This window comes from Zophobas morio, unplaced genomic scaffold, assembly GCF_036711695.1.
Source record: "Zophobas morio isolate AGI-343-1 ecotype UQ-CSIRO unplaced genomic scaffold, CSIRO_AGI_Zmor_V1 ptg000031l, whole genome shotgun sequence".
NCBI classification, from domain to species: Eukaryota; Metazoa; Arthropoda; class Insecta; order Coleoptera; family Tenebrionidae; genus Zophobas; species Zophobas morio.
The window spans coordinates 12735770-12755010 of NW_026972136.1; the positions used below are offsets into that span (position 1 = coordinate 12735770).

At 32.6% G+C, this 19241-nt stretch overlaps 1 protein-coding gene across 1 annotated transcript in view; it reads right to left on the reverse strand.

The window, feature by feature from the left end:
- Window positions 1-12907, reverse strand: part of LOC135139664 (stalled ribosome sensor GCN1) — a 56978-nt gene extending 44071 nt beyond the window's left edge. Inside the window, exons 1-7 of the mRNA XM_064069969.1 lie at window positions 12662-12907; window positions 12480-12582; window positions 12231-12426; window positions 11996-12182; window positions 11540-11948; window positions 11117-11493; window positions 5031-5876 (exon numbers count right to left, since the gene is read on the reverse strand). Of these exons, the coding sequence (XP_063926039.1) occupies window positions 5031-5876; window positions 11117-11493; window positions 11540-11948; window positions 11996-12182; window positions 12231-12426; window positions 12480-12582; window positions 12662-12676 (2133 nt within the window). The 5' untranslated portion in view covers window positions 12677-12907. The remainder of the gene's footprint in view (window positions 1-5030; window positions 5877-11116; window positions 11494-11539; window positions 11949-11995; window positions 12183-12230; window positions 12427-12479; window positions 12583-12661) is intronic.
- Window positions 12908-19241: the final 6334 nt, after the last annotated feature.

The window sequence follows — 19241 nt, forward strand, 5'->3', positions numbered from 1 at the left end:
AAATAAATAAAATGTGCAGTTTATAAACTTCAGAATTTTAGTATAAAAATAATCATTTTTGAAGCTTTATTTTGTCTGTTCCATTTTATTGGGTGTATTGGGCACCTCTCGGGACATAACACCGACATCAGTGCACCGACCCAACGTTCTTCAACCGATGGGATGATTTATTACTTCCGTTATGCTGGCCCTACACACAGCGATTTGGTTTTCGGATTTTCGGCTAGATCTGCACAGTTAACTCTTTGCGCACTGCACACTGACATAGAGTATTTTGTTCACGCGAGCATCAAAAATATTACGCCGAAAGCACTTCTTCAAGTGTTATTTTTTTTTAAGATGTCATATTTGTCAGCGTTTCCAAAATTTTCTTCTTTGCACAGGTCAACTAATTTTTCGTAAACCGCATTTTAAAATTTTTGTTATTGTATTTTTTACTTTTTAATTTTCTAAGGCATGAGAAAATCCCTTATAAGTTTCTATGAATTTATTAACGAAATCAACTTGTGTTAATTAATATTAATAGTGATTATGATAATTTTAATCCATCTGAATGAAAATCCATCTCCCAAATATTTTACACCGATATAAATTTATTACTTTCTTGGCACGATTTGTAATCCGAAGTCTCCCTCCACATGCAATTTTTCGTCGCCTGAGAACTTGTTTGATCTACAGACCAAAGCACACTCAGGTCAATATCGGCTTTAAGCGATTTATCTATAAACCGATATTCGTTAGAGTTGATCTGATACACATCCACTACGAAGAACTAACCCATTTCGACCATTGGACTTTACAACGAATAAGTGAACAAAGTTCTTGAACATCTTAACGATTTAATACATAATGTTCCCGAATGACAAAATTTACATTTCAAATTGTATTATCAAATTACACTCTCCAAAATTTGTCACGAACAATGAAATGACGCAATCTCCAAATTTTACAATAGTAAAATTGTAGTTTGGCCCCGTTTACGGTTTATGCATCCGTGTCGAGTTTTCACCTTAGACGTCAAGATTTTTGGAAAAAAAAATCAACATTTTCCAATTTATAATGTTATGTAATTAAATTTTAAAAAGTAGAATAGTCCTGATCTTGTGATTTATACCTAAATACGCTATTGGGATTTTTCGGCTTGTCGATTTCTCGATTTTTCAACTTTAAATGTCTCAATTTTTCAATATTTCAATTTTGGGCTTTTCCAATTCCTCCATTCCTTAAATTTTCTATTTCTCGATTTTTTTATTTTTCGATTTCTCAATCTTACGATGTTTCAATGATACGATTTCTCAATTTTTGTCCTCTTCAATTTTACGGTTTTTAAATATTTCGATTTTTCAATTTTTCAAATTTTCACGTTTCTAAATTTTCAGTTTGCCGATTTCTAAAGTATTTTTTTATTTGTCCATTTCTGGATTTCCTAAAGTTTCGATTTTTCACATCTTCAATTCCTCAATTTTTCGATTTTTTAAGATAACGATTTTTCAATTTTGCTTTTTTAGATTTTCGATTTCTCAATTTTCCAATTTTTTAATTTCTCAATTCTTTGAATATTTCTTTCAGTTATGAAATTTTTCAATATTTCAATTTTTCGACTTTTCGATTTTTGAATTGATGGATTTTTTTTTGATTTCTCGCTTTTTTCCTTTTTGGATTTTCATTTATTGTAAACTTTAGATTTTTCAATTCTGGGACTGTTTAATGCTTCGATTTCTCAATTTTTAAACTTTTCGATGTTTTAATATTTCATTTTTTAAAATTCTAGGTTTTTCGATATCTCGAGTTTTCAGTTCTTCTATATTTCAATTTTTCATTTTTCGATTTTTTGAATTTTAATTTTTGATTTTCCAGTTTTTCTTTTTTAAAATTTTTCGATTATTCAATTTTTTAATTTCTCAATTTATCGAATTCAAATGTTTCGTTGTTTTGATTGTTCGATTTCTCAATTTTTCAATTTTTGACTTTGTCAATTTCTCGATCCTCCGATTTTTCGATTTCTCGAAGTCTCAGTTTTTGAATTTTTCGATGTTTCGATTTTTGGATTTCTCGGTTTTTCAATTTTTTTCTTTTGAGCTTTTCAATTTCTGGATTTTACAATTTTTCAGTGCCTCGATTTTTCAATTTTTCAAATTGAATTGGATCTCTCGATTCTTCAATTTTGCGATATTTTAATTATTCATTGTTTTAAATTTTAGTTTTTTCGATTTCTCGATTTTTTGACTTTTCAGTTCTTCAGTATTTAAATTTTTGAATTTTTCAAATTTTTGCGTTAAATTTTCAGTTTTCTGATTTCTCAATTAATCTATTTTTGATTTTTCCACTTCTCAAAGTTTCGATTTTTCAGTTCTTCAATTCTTCGATTTTTCGACTTCGCTTTATTGGTTTGTCGATTTCTCAATTTTTGGATATTTCTTTCAGTTTTGATATTTTTCAATACTTCGATTCTTTCATTTTTCGACTTCTAGATTTTTCAATTTTTTATTTTTGGATTTTCAGTTTTTTGTTTTTTATTTTAATTTCTCAATTTTTCAACTTTTTCATATTTTAATTTTTAAATTTCTAGATTTTTCAGTTTCTCGAGTTTCCAGTTCTATATTTTAATTTTTTAAATTTACGAATGTTTAAATTTTTTGAGATCTCAATTCATTGAGATTCGGATGTTTCGATGTTTTGATTATTCAGTCTCGCTTTATCAATTTTTTCCATATTTAAGTTTTCGATTTTTCGATTTTGGCCTACTTCGGTTTCTCAATTTTTTGATTTTTCGACTTCTCGATTTTTTGACTCCTCGATTTTTTTTGTCTTTTGATTTTTCGATTTCTCGATGTCTCAATTTTTGAATTTTACAATGTTTCGATTTTTCGATTTGTTGGTTTTTCGATTTTTTGCTTTTCGGTTTCTCGATTTTTCGATGTTTCGATTTTTGATTTATCCGATTTTTCAATTGTCCAATTTTTAAATTCTCGACTTCTCGATTCGTTGATTTTTCAGTTTTTCGATTATTAAATTTTAGATTTTTATTTTTATTTTTGATTTTTTGATGTTTGGATTTCTCCATTTTTCAGTTTTAGGATATTTTAACTTTTCAGTGTTTTAAATTTTAGATTTTTCGATTTTTTAGTTCTTCAATATTTTTTTATTTTTCAAATTTTGACGTTTCTGAATTTTTAGTTTTTGGATTTCTCAATTAATCTATTTTTTTATATTCCCATTTTTCCACTTCCTAAAGTTTCCTAAAATTTTTCAGTTCTTCAGTTCTTCGATTTTTCGATTATTCAGGTTTTTGATTTTTCAATTTTTCGATTTTTTAAGGTTGCGATTTTTAGACTCTGATTTTTTGACTTTTTTGTTTCTCAATTTTTTAATTTCCTAATTTTTTGATATTTCGTTCAATTTTGTGATTTTTCAGTTTTTCGATTTCTCAATTTTAACTTTTCAATTTTTGAAATTATTAATTTTTTTCGATTTTTTGAGTTTTCAGTTCTCTATATTTCAATTTTTCAATTTTCGGAATTTTTAAATTTTCGATTGTCCAATTTTTTTTTATTTTTCGATTTTCCAATTTTTCGATCTTTCGATTTTTGAATTAACCGATTGTTCAATTTCTCGATTTTTAAATTTTAGATTTTCCAATTTTTTTTTTTTTTTATTTTTTTATGTTTCGATTTCTCGATTTTACAATTTTCCCATATTTGAATTTTTCAGTGTTTTAAATTTTCGATTTCGAGGATTTACTGTGTTACAGTAGTCATCAGTCATTACTCATCAAGAACGATTATTGCTGTGCGTTAAAATGCCTACATACTGATAAGCACGTCCATACAAGACACATTTAAGGCTGTTTTAGTATAATTTTTGCAATTCTAAATTTATTTCTTGATGTCTAAATCGTATATATTTAAATGGTGATGAATATTTTGTGATACAATCTTAGGATAAAATGCATTTTAGTTTCAAAAATAATATGTATTTAATGATTTGACTACTGTTAATAAAAAAAATACGTAAGAAGATGTTCATATTGAATTAATTTGGTGTTCATAGTTTGATGATAATCCATGTTATTCTGGAGGCAAATTAGATGATTTGTTACTTATTAATTAAAGTAGTGGTCGTTTAATTTCGTATACCTTTAAAGTGGACGAAGGGACGCGTATTTGTTAGCCATGCAGTTCATGGATAATAGGTATACCGCGATAATATTAAATTTTTGTTACCTTAACCTTGAAACAGGTATGTACTACATATACATATATTACAGTAAAGTCTTCAACACGTACGTTTACTTATTTTGTGACTGCTCCCCGTACAACGTACTGATTAATACGTCCGTTTACTACCTTATCGACATCACGTGCTTACGGACTATTTTTACCCCCTTTCGTAAGGTACCGCCACTTCATAGTGAAGCGAGTGAGATGTAAAATATATATTCATTCTTTTCTACATGGGAAAGTGATTGTCCGTATAGGTTGTCCAACTATAATATACTTAAACAATGCTATAAGTAAGCTCGTAATGTTTCCAAATTTTGATCAATTTTTGTAAAAGTTAGAAACCAATACTTGCTAAGATAAAACTGAATTTGGCCAATGAGATACCTTCTAAGAAAAGAGAGGGTGGGTGGGCGGGGCTAGTACCTGCTAAAATCAGTTTTATCTTAGCAGCTACTAGCTCCAACCACCCTCTCTTTTCTTACAAGGTATCTCATTTGCCAAAATTGGTCTTATTTTAGCAGGTAGTAGGATTTTTTTTGTGAACTCTTCCATTGAAAAAAAATTTCAACAAAATCAAAATAACGTGGCAACGTCGCGTCGGAATTTAAAAAATAAACTGTAGTTATAAAACCTAGGAAGAGGCTAATAAGAATATGTAAAAATATATAGGGTATTTCATAAAAAAAAAACTAGTATGTGTATTACGCCTTAAAAGCAGAACGCTCTGTACAGTTAAATATAATTTTAGAGTATAGTCCTCAAAGAACCACATAACTTTGGTCTTTCACCCACATATATAGTACTTACCGGGGAAGTTACATAATCCTGAACCAACATCTTCTTAAAGAAGTCCGCCTGTTGAGCGATTAAATTTTTCGGTTTGACATTGAAATGCTTGACAATTTTTATCCACAGATCCGGCGCTACACTCATAACAAAAGGATGGTGCGCTGGTAAAAATGCATCTAGCGCCAACAACTGCACATCTTCAGGTGGCAAATTCGGTGAAGAACACAAAGATGTTATACACTCAACGAGTGCATGCGGCGACACTTCGTTCCCACCGTCGGTCTGATCCTTCTCAATTTTATTTTGCATTTTGACAGTTTCCAGAAAACTCCCTAATCCTTGAAAAAGAGCGCGTGCTAACACAGCACGAGACAAACCTTCCACCATCCTTTTAAGGATCTTCAAACACTTCCGGCGTGTTTTAGCGGACGATAAGACTACGCAATGGATTACAGCTCGATAAAGAGGAGAATTTTTTCCGTTGAGTTTATCGCGATAATCCAAAAGAAGTTTTTCGCATAGTTGCATTACATAAATCAGACCGTCGTCTCCTGTTAAGGAAAGAAACTTTTCTGAAACGAAAATCTGTTTATCCATGTCTAGGACTACGTTCCATAGGTTCTGGAAGTTGTTTTCTTTTTCTCCCACTACAGAGATCAACTGGAGTAACATACAAGTAGCACATAATCCTTCTGTTACAGACAGGCACTGAGATGGCTGAGCAACAGCTCTCTCGACTGCTTTTAACAAGACGGGCACTAGTACGGATGCTTGATGGATGGTGTTGGAGTTAAAAGAGTTCAACATGCATTTGATGTATGCTATGCGAACAAGAGGTGTTGAAGTTTTTAATCCCATGCCATTCTAAAAATAAACAAAACTAGCACTGAATCTACAAGTTTCAAACAATATTTTATTTTTATATACTTGAAAATAATTTTGAGAATACTGATAGAGTTTATATATGTTAACTTCTGAAGTTGTTTTATTTTATGATTACTGTTATTTACAAGGAGTTAAGTAGAATAGTTTCTTAATGAAGTTCCATTATTATTCGTATTATTACAAAAACCATCACTGACCCGGAAATGACCTAGACAATTAACAGCAACCATTGATTAAATACATATAGATAGACCCATGCTATTGTTTGGAGCGAACAGGCCAACGGCCGGCGAACAAGAGATGGCGCACCAACAGTCGGCCGTCAAACGCCGGCGAAAAGCTTGGACACCAATCGCGCGCGTAGATAACCCAAATCGCAGCAACAATACATTTAATAAAGCTACCACTCGACAGAGGGCGACGAAAACAATGTGTAAAAATCTCATAGTAACCATTTATATAATTTGCAACGTTGCCAGATGAGCCTAGCACAACTTTGCCGTTATTTCTAGTCGATTAGATTTTATTTCGTTTAAAAGTTTCTGGTGAATAAATGAAATTATTATAATGAATAAACAATACAAACAAATTATTACTTGTTATTTTAAATATTTGTTAGTGTTGATGAAAACATAAATGGTAATTAAAGTTATTCTAAATACGGTCCGGTCCGGTAGCTCAAATTTTACAGTACGAGTGGTATGTTTCAGGACGAGTAGGTAGCCGAGTCTTTAATTTCGAAACGAGTACTGCGAAAAGAGTTACGGGACGTATGTTGTTATGTATTTTATTTCATACTGTCAACATACTTTTTTATTCGATAATATTATTATTATTTTGAGAAAAAATCCAAATCGAGTCACTTTTTCTGACATCGTTAGCAACCGCTCTTTGGTAAATGTTTTAATTTGTTTATTCGTGCAAATCAGCATCATATGTTTAAACACATAGTACTTATAACACTTTACAGGACTTATTGTTTTGTATAACCCGACTCGATGGACGAATGTTTTGTGCAATCCGTCTCGAAGGACCAATGTTTGTGCAACTCGGCTCGTCCTACCAGTATTTTTTGTAATCTGGTTGATACGACAATGTGATACCGAATTGTACTTTGATATTGCTCCAAGGACCTTTGTTTTCTTGCGTGCGAGATAATAGACAGCGTTCGGTTTCGATGTTTAATACAGGACGGTTACAGAAGTACTAAATTTACATTTGTATTTACAATAACAGGTAAAGCAAAAGAGACCCAAAAGGGTCAGTGGCCGCTTCCGGAAATGGAAGACTTGTCCTTTTTGGCCACGGAGGTAGAAGAGTGTCTCTTCTACCTCCGTGTTTTTGGCTCAATTTTATCGGACTTGTCCGTTTTTTTTATTTTACCGGAATAGTTCGATCCAGTAAAACGTCAAACTTGACATAGTATGAAGTAAAATAAATAAATTTTATGATGTAAATACAATTAAGTGTATCGATAATAATTCGCTACTGAAAATTTATTGAAATATAATAATTTGTGTTAAAAAAAGATTTTTGTGGTTTTATGGTTTATTAAATGTAATTAAAATAAATAATATCAAGAACTTGTATTATATATCAAAAACATTCATTGTAAATAAGAAAATTATGTAAATAAACCATAAAACCATACAAAATTTTCCTGCGACCTCTATTCAAAATCCCAGTTTACCAATAGGAATTAAGGCACAAAGATGTTTCACTGAATTTATTACCGATTTTTCAAGAAAAGTATGCTTATAAGCCTATAAGCGTCTAATGGGTTAAAACAACAAATAATAATCACAATTTATTTGTTTTATGTGTTCATTATAATAATCCCATTTATTTACCAGAAACTTCTAAATGAAATAATATCTGGATTAGGTATACTGACCGTTTTAAGGAGTGCTCGTCCAATACTGCGTAAACTAAAAGATTTGGTAATTTTCTTGGAAGAGTTTGTTTCTTCAATGAAAATTTATGGTTTTTAATTCTTCGGCCGCTTGAAAGTCTCGCCATGTGAAAATAGATTATTTGATAACCTCTTTCGTAATAATTGTAAATACGAACAAAAGCATATTTGCATATTCTAAACAACTGGCCATATCGATTCCAAACTTGTACAGATATGTTTTTTATTGTTTCTGTTTTCAATGAAATAGATTTTATTTGCAAAATACCTAATGTCTAACGACATATCACGCATACATACTACCCCATTTACTATATTTTCAATCTGTGCATTTTTCGCTTCATTCGTAGGAGCCAAGTAAGAAGTATCAGTGAGACCGGCGGACTTTCAATAGCTCGTAAATGAAAAGATTTAGTAAAGTTTCCTAGAACAGTCTGTCTCTTCATAAAAAAATTTAGACATTTTTACTATGAAATATAGGTACAATACGGTATATTCCACTGTTTGTTTTCTTTGAGATACGACTAGTTCTTGTGCCGAAGTGAAACACCAAAAAGTCTAAAGTCCGGAAATCAGAGTGAATTTTAAAACACATAAAACGACTTCTTTATTTATTTAAATATTGTCCTGTAACGTCCTGTGACGTGGAATGGAGTTTCTTAATGTACAAAAGTATGTTAGATAATAACCGAAAAATTTTCTTGATTAAAACTAAAGGAAACACAATTATTACTTGGAATAAAAATAAAGAATATCAAGCACTTGTGCTATGTATTAAAAATATTTAATTTCAAATAAGTAAATTATGTTAATAAACCATAAAACCACAAAAATCTTTTTTTAACACAAATTATATTTCAATAAATTTTCAGTAGCGAATTATCGATATACTCAATTGTATTTACATCATAATAGTTATTTATTATACAAGCGGTTAAAGTGAATGTTTAATGAGCGGCCAGTTTAAGGCGAGAGCGGCGTATGCCGCGAGCGCCTTAAGACCACGAGTTACACATTCATTTTAACTGCGAGTGTAATACAAACTTTTATTCAATTTTGACAACCCCAAGTCCCAAATTGTGAAAAAATTGGTGATTCAAAGTTCACATTCGAGAAACGTCAGAATTGACAGCGACCAAATAAAAGTTTTATATGCGTAGAATTTAGGTTACAATATCAGGTGTGTGTGTGTAGTATGTGACTCTGGCGACGGTGTTTGTTTATTTTAAGCAAACTAAAATTATCGAAAAATTGCAAAATCATGCAAGATTCCAACGGCAAAACTTGCTCCCAAAAAAGAGCAAATCAGAAAGTGTATCAAAAGTTCCTTAGATGGAAAGAGCAGCAAGGCATTGGAGAAATTACAGAAATGGTAACCATGGTTTTAAAACAGCAAAATAATAGTATATTATTAGCCAAGGTTGCAGAGCCAAGCATTCTAGACCGAGCGCAAATTAGAACCCGAGACGCGCAGCGTCGAGGGCTCTGAAGCGCGAGGTCTAGAAGTGGCTTTGCAACCGTGGTTAATATACTATTTTTTTCACTAGTAGAAACCATAAGTCAATAAACTGAAAAAATAAACGTTCAATTTTTTGACGCAACATGATTTTGTTTTCATTTCTAATCAAACTTAATCTAAATCTTCAACACAAAGAAAACCGTTTATACTTGTCGCTGAGTTAATCACTTTATCTTCTACCGTCTACCAACTACCGTGCGTATACTCAAGTAATGTTTGTAGCACACATTTGTTCATTTTTTTTAAATAATCACATCAAACATTGCGTACATAACCTCAATTTTTCTTTTTGAACCGGTGGTCGCAAAAGTTGAATTTGATACCTCTAAATGAGTCGACATTTGCATGCGTCGTGGCTGCTAGTGAAAAAAAATTTTATTTTACTTTATACTATGTCAAGTTTGACGTTTTACTGGATCGAACGATTCCGGTAAAATCAAAAAAACGGACAAGTCCGATAAAATTGAGCCAAAAAGGACAAGTGTTCCATTTCCGGAAGCGGCCACTGACCCTTTTGGGTCTCTTTTGCTTTACCTGTTATTGTAAATACAAATGTAAATTTAGTATTTCTGTAACCGTCCTGTATTAAACATCGAAACCGAACGCTGTCTATTATCTCGCACGCAAGAAAACAAAGGTCCTTGGAGCAATATCAAAGTACAATTCGGTATCACATTGTCGTATCAACCAGATTACAAAAAATACTGGTAGGACGAGCCGAGTTGCACAAACATTGGTCCTTCGAGACGGATTGCACAAAACATTCGTCCATCGAGTCGGATTATACAAAACAATAAGTCCTGTAAAGTGTTATAAGTACTATGTGTTTAAACATATGATGCTGATTTGCACGAATAAACAAATTAAAACATTTACCAAAGAGCGGTTGCTAACGATGTCAGAAAAAATGACTCGATTTGGATTTTTTCTCAAAATAATAATAATATTATCGAATAAAAAAGTATGTTGACAGTATGAAATAAAATACATAACATACGTCCGGTAACTCTTTTCGCAGTACTCGTTTCGAAATTAAAGACTCGGCTACCTACTCGTCCTGAAACATATCACTCGTACTGTAAAATTTGAGCTACCGGACCGGACCGTATTTAGAATAACTTTAATTACCATTTATGTTTTCATCAACACTAACAAGTATTTAAAATAACAAGTAATAAATTGTTTGTATTGTTTATTCATTATAATAATTCCATTTATTCACCAGAAACTTTTAAACGAAATAAAATCTAATCGACTAGAAATAACGGCAAAGTTGTGCTAGGCTCATCTGGCAACGTTGCAAATTATATAAATGGTTACTATGAGATTTTTACACATTGTTTTCGTCGCCCTCTGTCGAGTGGTAGCTTTATTAAATGTATTGTTGCTGCGATTTGGGTTATCTACGCGCGCGATTGGTGTCCAAGCTTTTCGCCGGCGTTTGACGGCCGACTGTTGGTGCGCCATCTCTTGTTCGCCGGCCGTTGGCCTGTTCGCTCCAAACAATAGCATGGGTCTATCTATATGTATTTAATCAATGCAGCAACATAAAATAACATGACAAGTAAGCTACAACTCTGATCTAGCCTGCGTGGTGCTGCCCTGTTCTAATTTATACAAGCAGACTACTTGAGATACTTAAAAATCATATGAAACGTCCCCATCAGAAATACTTTTTAAAAACATTTTTTAAATATTATTGTTACTATGTTTTTTGCAATAATATTATGAAAAAACAAAGCGCGAAAACTTTGCAAAATATTTTGTAAACAAAAAAAAAATACATACCTTAAAAGCTTCCACTATTTTCTTTGGCATTTCACTGTGAAATTTAACACTCCAAAGAGACAACATATCTAAGGCATGGCACAATGTTTTTTCATGTACTTCCGTTTCCAAAATTTTGATAAAATAATCACTGCCATTAATCAACACTGCGGAAAGGTTCTGTTCTGGAATTTTATTACGACTGAAATTGCCGGCGGCTTGTAAAACACTGATTTTATGATCAACAACAGTCAGTTTCCCTTCAGATCCATGAAAAACTGCAAATGTTTTTTTCAATAACTCATTAATGGTGTTAGGATCACTAATTTGTTCTGACAAACGTCTGCAGGCATCAACTGCTTCAGTTCTCGCTTGGTCGTCCTTTGAATATAAATTGGCTGAAACAGACGGTTAAAAAAATATTAACAGTGGTCACAGTGTTACCTATTAAACTGTTTCCTATTTCCATACCATACGGGCTCAAATCTAAACCAAGACCTGTGATTACAAGACCAACGCACTCTAGAATAATTTCGGGATTCCGTAACATAGCCTTCTGAAGTGAAGGCCACAAGCTCTTTTTAAATATCTCGCTATTCACTTGTTTCAATAAAGGATAAGTAGCAATGACAACATCAGGAGAAGGTCTACTTTTACAACTAACAAAGTTCTTTATAAACGTATCTACAAGGGATTCTACATAACCCTTCAACAGAGATGTTTTCTCAATAAGCGCTAATCGTTTTGCTAAATATGCTGCTAGAACTACCACATAATGTGTTTGTTCTAATGCTTTTAGATTTTCCAAATACAGTTTTTCACTACCTTGCACAGAAATCCAAGTGTTGTTGAACTGAAAGCAAGATTTCTAACTCAATTTGATTTTTGTTTTTTACTTACAATATTAAACGCTTTATTTGACCTTTTATCAATTCCAGCAGCCACCACTGTTGTTAAAAGTAGAGCTTGAATTTCGATTAATTGCAAAATATGGGCCTGAAGGGCCTGTTGATTTACTTTCCAGCCCACTGAAACTACTAAACATGACCAACGTAAAGCATAAAGACCGGTTTGACACGTATTGGTCCTAAAAGAGAGCTATAATATACAGAGAAACCAGAAATTAACAACATACGTTACGACGAGGTTTTTGTGTTGAGAGGTAATGTCCGCTAGCATGAACGTCAAACATTTTACGGCAAAATCGGAATGTTTTTCTAACAAAGCAACAATTAAATTTCGTACCAGAAGCTGGGATGAACTGTCTCTATATCGAGGAAGGGTTAACTGGATCACGCGGCAAATTCCTTTGATGATATTTTCGTTAATTGCTACAAATGTGCAAATATGAATAGCTGTGGTAGGTGCTTTCGTAAGTACTTACCGGGATTTTCTAAAACACGAATAACATTGCCAATAACCTCTTTCCGTTGTTTCAAACTCGCGGTTTGCACTCTATATGGAAGATCTTTCAACGCTTTTGCAAGCTAAAAGCAAATATTTTTATTGGGGCGTGTATTTTTCGTAATATTTACAACATTTTATTACACGTGACAATTTTCTTACCTCCACATCTGCCATTTTTCAGACCGAATTGACTCTAATTTACATTCAGCCGGATTTTAAGGTTAGATTTCCACTTTACGATTTATAGTTTATAATAAGTTAGCAAACGCGGTTAATGCTAACAGAAAGTTTCAATAGGCGTGTTTTGTCTAACTATTTCCACTATACACTCATAAAAACGATAAGAATTGAAAAACAAATCACTTCTTTTTTATGACAATTACTTGTTATGGATACTTCTTTGACACTTTGGTATAGCAAATGCGACTGTATGGACAGCGCTCTTTTACAGGCGAGTGTCCATAAGTGTGAAAGTACCCCACAGATGTACAGTAGCGGTCTCTGAAAATTGAACACCACTAGCGTTTGACATACCGACCCAAGGAGGTAGAACTCTTTATATACCTCTGTGCAGTGATTAGAACAATTATTTTTAAAAAGTAATGCAATAAAATTACTCTTTACTTTAAAAAATAATGCATTACTTGAATAATTACTTTTTGCACTTTGAAAATTTTGAAGAGACAATTTTAAATAGATATTTGTTGTATGGGTTTACTCAATAATTATTTATTAAGATATTTTATTTCTGCGCAATAGATTTTTACTTCCCGAGCGTAAGCAAAGGAAGTATTGTAATCGAGTCCGTCGGCCGACTCTCTACTTTTACGTTTTCTCGATCTTTCATGACCCCTAGAAGACGAAGAAATAGGTCTCCCATTTCCGTCTGTCTGTCCGTCTGTCCGTCTGTCCGTCTGTCCGTCCGTCTGTCCGTCCGTCTGCCGTCCCGGATTTTTATTAGACAGATAATCTCCGAAAGTACTCGACCGATTGTTGTGAAATTTTGTACTTATATTAAGAATATCATGTAGATGGTAAAACGCTAACCAAAATTTGTCTAATCATCCCCACCACTAATGCGATGACGTCACTTCAAAATTGTACATAGTAAATGGGTTTTCAATTGTATAAAATAACATAGTCCTACACATGTAGTTTACAACTCTGAATCGACTTTTCACCCGAAACGTCCAGATTTTTGGAAAAAAAATCAAAATTATAAAACAACTTTTTGAAATTTAATTTTTAATCTGCTAACCAGAATGCTTTGAAATGTTGCAGATGTTTTAAGGCTATAAAGAGCATCATAAATCTTTAGTCAAAAAATATTTGCTTTTCCCCTCCAAAAACTTGATGACGTCAGCTCAAAAGTTTGTGGAATAAATCATATCTAAAATGTACAAAATATGATGAGTCTGTACTTGTGATCTATCACTCCATTCATATTTTTTGGATTTGCATATACAGAGTGACTCAAAAAAATTAATGAATGCGTAAATATATTTTATTGATTTAATCAGGAACTACAAAACCGAATGCTCTGAAATCTTGCAGATGTTTTAAGGTCATAAAGAGCATAATAAATGTTTAGTCAAAATATATTTGCTTATCCCCTCCAAAAACTTGATGACGTCAGCTCGAAAATTTGCCGAATAAATCATATCTAAAATGTACAAAATATGATCAATCTGTACTTGTGATCTATCACTCCATTCCTATTTTTTGGATTTGCATATACAGGGTGATTCAAGAAAATAAATGAAAGCGTAAATTTATTTTACTGATTTACTCAGGAACTACAAAACCGAATGCTTCGAAATCTTGAAGATATTTTAAAATTATCATAAGCATGGTAAATTTTTGATCAAAATGTATTTGGTCGTCCCCCCTAAAAAATTTATGACGTCACCACAAAATTTTGCTGAATAAATCCTATCTAAAATGTACAAAATATGGTGAGTCTCTTCTTGTGATTTATCATTCCATTCAAATTTTTTCGATTTGCATATACAGGGTGACTCAAACAAATTAATGAATGCGTAAATTTATTTTATTGATTTAATCAGGAACTACAAAACCGAATGCTTTGAAATCTTGCAGATGTTTTAAGGTTATAAAGAGCATAATAAATTTTTAGTCAAAATATATTTGGTTATCTTCTACAAAAAACTGATGACGTCAGCTCAAAAGTTTGCCGAATAAATCGTATCTAAAATGTACAAAATATGATGAGTCTGTACTTGTGATTTATCATTCCATTCATATTTTTGGATTTGCATATGGAGGGTGACTCAAAAAAATTAATGAAGGCGTGAATTTATTTTATCGATTTAATCAGGAATTACAAAACCGAATGCTTTGAAATCTTGGGAATATTTTAAAGTTATTATAAGCATGGTAAACTTTTGTTCAAAATGTATTTGTTCATCCCTCCTAAAAAAATTGATGACGTCACCCTTAAATTTTGCTGAATAAATCCTATCTAAAATGCAAAAAATATGATGAGTTTGTACTTGTGATTTATCATTCCATTCATATTTTTTAGATTTTCTTAAGAGGTGGTTCAAAAAAATTAATGAAGGCAATTTATTTTATTGATTAAATTAAAGGCAACACTTATTATTAGTATTACACCCCAACCAACCCAATTTGATAGACACAAAATTTGTTAAAGGAAAAACTCGGTTGAAACATAAGGGTAGCACGCTTATTTACATCGACTTTAACATTACAGACCTGCATTTGTTTTATGCGTTCACTTGGTTCCGCGAATGTGAAATAGACATGTTTATAATCAACCAATTGTGAATTTCACCGTCAAGAATTAAAATAAAACCCAATGTTTTATATAATAAGCGGAAGTCGAAGCAATAAAACCGATGGTCGTTTTGTTTACAGTTTCTCTGTTTGACTCTCACGTATGCTGTTACGCCTGTCATCTTAAATTAAGAATGTTTATACATACACGATTTTCAGTTGCCTCTGATACGTATACGTGAGTAAATTGTTTCGTTATTTTATTGATTATTACAAATCAATATTCAAAACGACCCAATTCATTTTCCCGAAAATTTGAGAATATAATAATTTTATTCTTAGTATTACACTACATCTATCCCAACTGATATACGTGTCCTTGCAAAAATGTTGATGACGTCATCGCAATTTTTTTTTAAATTCCCACTACAAAAATGTAATGAGAAAAAAAAACACAATAGTCGTCAAGTTTCCGACAGCGAGGGAAGTACTGTCTAAACTCTTTAGACCAATTTTTTTAATACAATTTCTACAAATGTACCTTTATGAAAATTTAAAACTGATCCATAAATAGCTATTTTTGAGTATTTGGATAAAAATAATTGTACATATAAGTGACTGAATTACTCTAAAAAAGTAATTCGTTACTGTGATAACCCAAACATCCTGCCTTAAATTGACATGTGAAAAAAAAATTGAAAGCCTGCGAAAAATTCAAAAATTCAAAATTTGGCCTTGGCTGTGATCGTCTAACAAATGGAACCCTACGTTGTGTTTTTGAAAAATGGCGGAATACTTTCAGATGCAAGTGGTGGGCTCCAAGGTTGGAAAAGTACCGCTAAATAAAACACAAAATTTATGAAGGACACAAAATTATCTATTTCTCCACTGACAAAAAAAAAGAAAAAAAAGCTGCGAGCGAGGGTGACTCATGACCATGACTTGCCCTCAGGCTGCCCAATGGGGGCCGAATCGCAATCGCTTCTCAGCTCAAAAAAAACTTATTGAACTTTGGATGAAATTGATAATAAAAAAACTATGCAGCGGCAACGGCATCAGACCGCTATAACAGCGGCGATCGAAATGTGTCAATTTCATTCCAGAGCACAACAAAAATACCCATTGGGGGTTGTAGCACGAGCGGAGTTTGAGGCTCCTGGTCGTGGCTGTTTTCCACTACGACAGTGATTCTATTCTATCGACAAGCACTGTCGCCCAGCACCCCAAGAGTGCCTAGACGAGCAGCCCGTTACGATCGCAAACTCGTGGTTGAGTCTCGGCTATGGACAGAAGCCGACAGCGTCACCTCATCTCGACCGTCCCTAACTCCTCTAAGTCTGACAGCTCGAAAAGGAACCGCGCACTCCGCTTCCCCTAAATTTTATTGTGTTATTTACCTCAATTCCATTTATATGTTCAATTCTTATAACTCTGATATTAAACTACAACCTTAGATCATATAATAAGTAGATACCAACACGCCGTGTACTTTCCTTAGGAGAGCCTGTGACGACATTCTCCTATCACACATTTCTCTTGTACATAGAGGGTTTACAATGAAGCTATCCTTGCCTGATCACTATTTGAATTTAACAAATTTAGATGAGATTAATATTTGCCACACTTTATCAACGATTCAAACAAAGTGTTTACATTATGTTCAATTATGCCACACTTTATCAACGATTCAAACAAAGAATTTATATGATGTTCTATTGGTTACTTAAAACAATTTGTTTTGAGGGTTTATATCGTGGACTGCTTATCCCAAACAAAACACATAATAAATAAACAACACAAAATGTATCAGGCGTTGCGAGGAAAATGCGTCTCGGTGATGTAATTATTCACGTTGCGAGGAAAATGCGTTTCGGTGATGTGATGATGATGATAACGATGATAGCTGTCGAAGGAGAGAAATCTTTAATCCCCCCGTCAGTTCACGATATTATGAATTTTGTTAATTTACTGCCGCAAATGAACTATTAGCAATCTTGTGTGAAAAATTAAGAAGTGTTATAATTAAGGCTAGGCGGTCGAAATTTAAGCAGTGCGAATTGACCCCTACCATGGTGAACCAGTGGCTCGCAACCGATGTTACGACACGTATCGCCAAGAAAATTATGAGAAAAATAATGTCGATAGTGGGGATAAATAAATTTCGACCGCCCAGCTTAGTTATAATGTAACACTTAAGTATTAGCATCCAAAAACGTTATTCGTAACTTTGTTAAACAAAAGACTGAATTCTGACCAAGTGAATTCCATGAAATCTTCTAGTGAGTGTTTCTCTAAATAAATCTAATGTCTGTTAAATTGTTTTAGCACCAGTTAACGATTAAAATCCTAACCTGATCTATGAATTTACAAAGAATGAATCAAATTTTAGACGTGTTAGCGTCGGTCAAAATTCACTTTTTTCCGTTTAGAAAGCCGCAAGAATTAGCTGCGCATGTTGGGGAAAACTATGGCGTCGTCGTCGTTACGATTAATTGTCGCTAAACAAAGGCTTCCTTCCTTTTATTAACTACCAACCAACTAAACTAACCAAGCTAACTCATCACGTTGTTATACTCACAACAAACACACCAAAAGTGACGCTTTCACTTCCCTCTACCAAGCAGCCATCTTTTCCCTACCAACCCTCTAACTAAAATCCGTAGCAAGACTACCAGCTACCCAAAAAAGCGCTAATGTACACATGGTTACCTATATTTAACGATTGTTTTGGATTGATTTTTTTTTCAGCGCCAAATTTTGATTCAAATTCGGTCACCACATTATAATTACTCATTACATTTTTTGAAAAGTAATGCATTACAATTACTCATTACTTGAAAAGGAATTGATTTACAGTAATGAATTACTTCCAACCACTGCCCATAATCCACGGCGTAACGAAAAGAAAAATCTGCATTGTACGAAAAAGAATTCTTTTGTGCGAGTAATAGCTTCTGGTTCACTTACCTTCTTAAATAAGAAAAAAAAAGATAGATAATGTCATGGTAATAATTTAACTCCCCCTACGTGTATCTTCTACGTGCACGATTAACAACTATTTATGCTTACATAAAAAAATTGGTCGAAGGTTATTTCGACAGAACTTCCCTCGCTCCTGAAGTACAATAAAACAAATTCAGCTTTTTCGAGAAATTATAAAATTTGATTATGCGAATTTTATTTTTTTTTATGAGAACATTTGTAAGTTAAAATAAAGATATGTAACATTAAAGTAAATGTAAAGAAGCATGTTAGACGTACATTTCAAATGAGTTTTCCCTTAACAAAATTTTGTGATATATCACTTTGGATAGGTGCAGTATGCTTAATAATAATGATAACAGTATTGTATTGGCAAATTTTTTGGGAAAATGAAGTGAGTCGTTCCCGATTTAATCAATAAAATAAATTGACTCATTCCAAAATTTTTACGGGTCACCCTGTATAAGCAGTTCAAAAACTTTTAATGCAATGACAAATTACAAGTATATAGACTCATCATATTTGCACATTTTGCAAAGATTTATTCGGAAAAATACACGTTATTTGTTATTTATAAAAATTTAAGACGAAGTCGTAAAATGTGTTGCCTATCCAGACATGAACAGATAAAATAATTACTATGTACATACAAAATTTTACAATTGGTCTGGTAGTTTCGGAGATTAGTGTCTAACAAAAATGGATACAGATAGACAGACATACAGACAGACAAGCGGAAACGGGAGACAACTTTTTTCGTACTCTAGAGATCATGATACGTCAAGAAAATATGAAAATGGCAATTCGCCCGATGGACTCGTATACTTCCTTAGCTTATGCTCGGAGTAATACCTAAATAATAACTTCGATAAAATAATATAAATTACCCCACGTGGGCCAAATTATATAAAACAAACTATTATATTCTCTCACTGCCTAGTACCCACTAAGATCTCTTTGATCTTCTAAATTAAATTAAATTGATTCTTATCTTTAACGA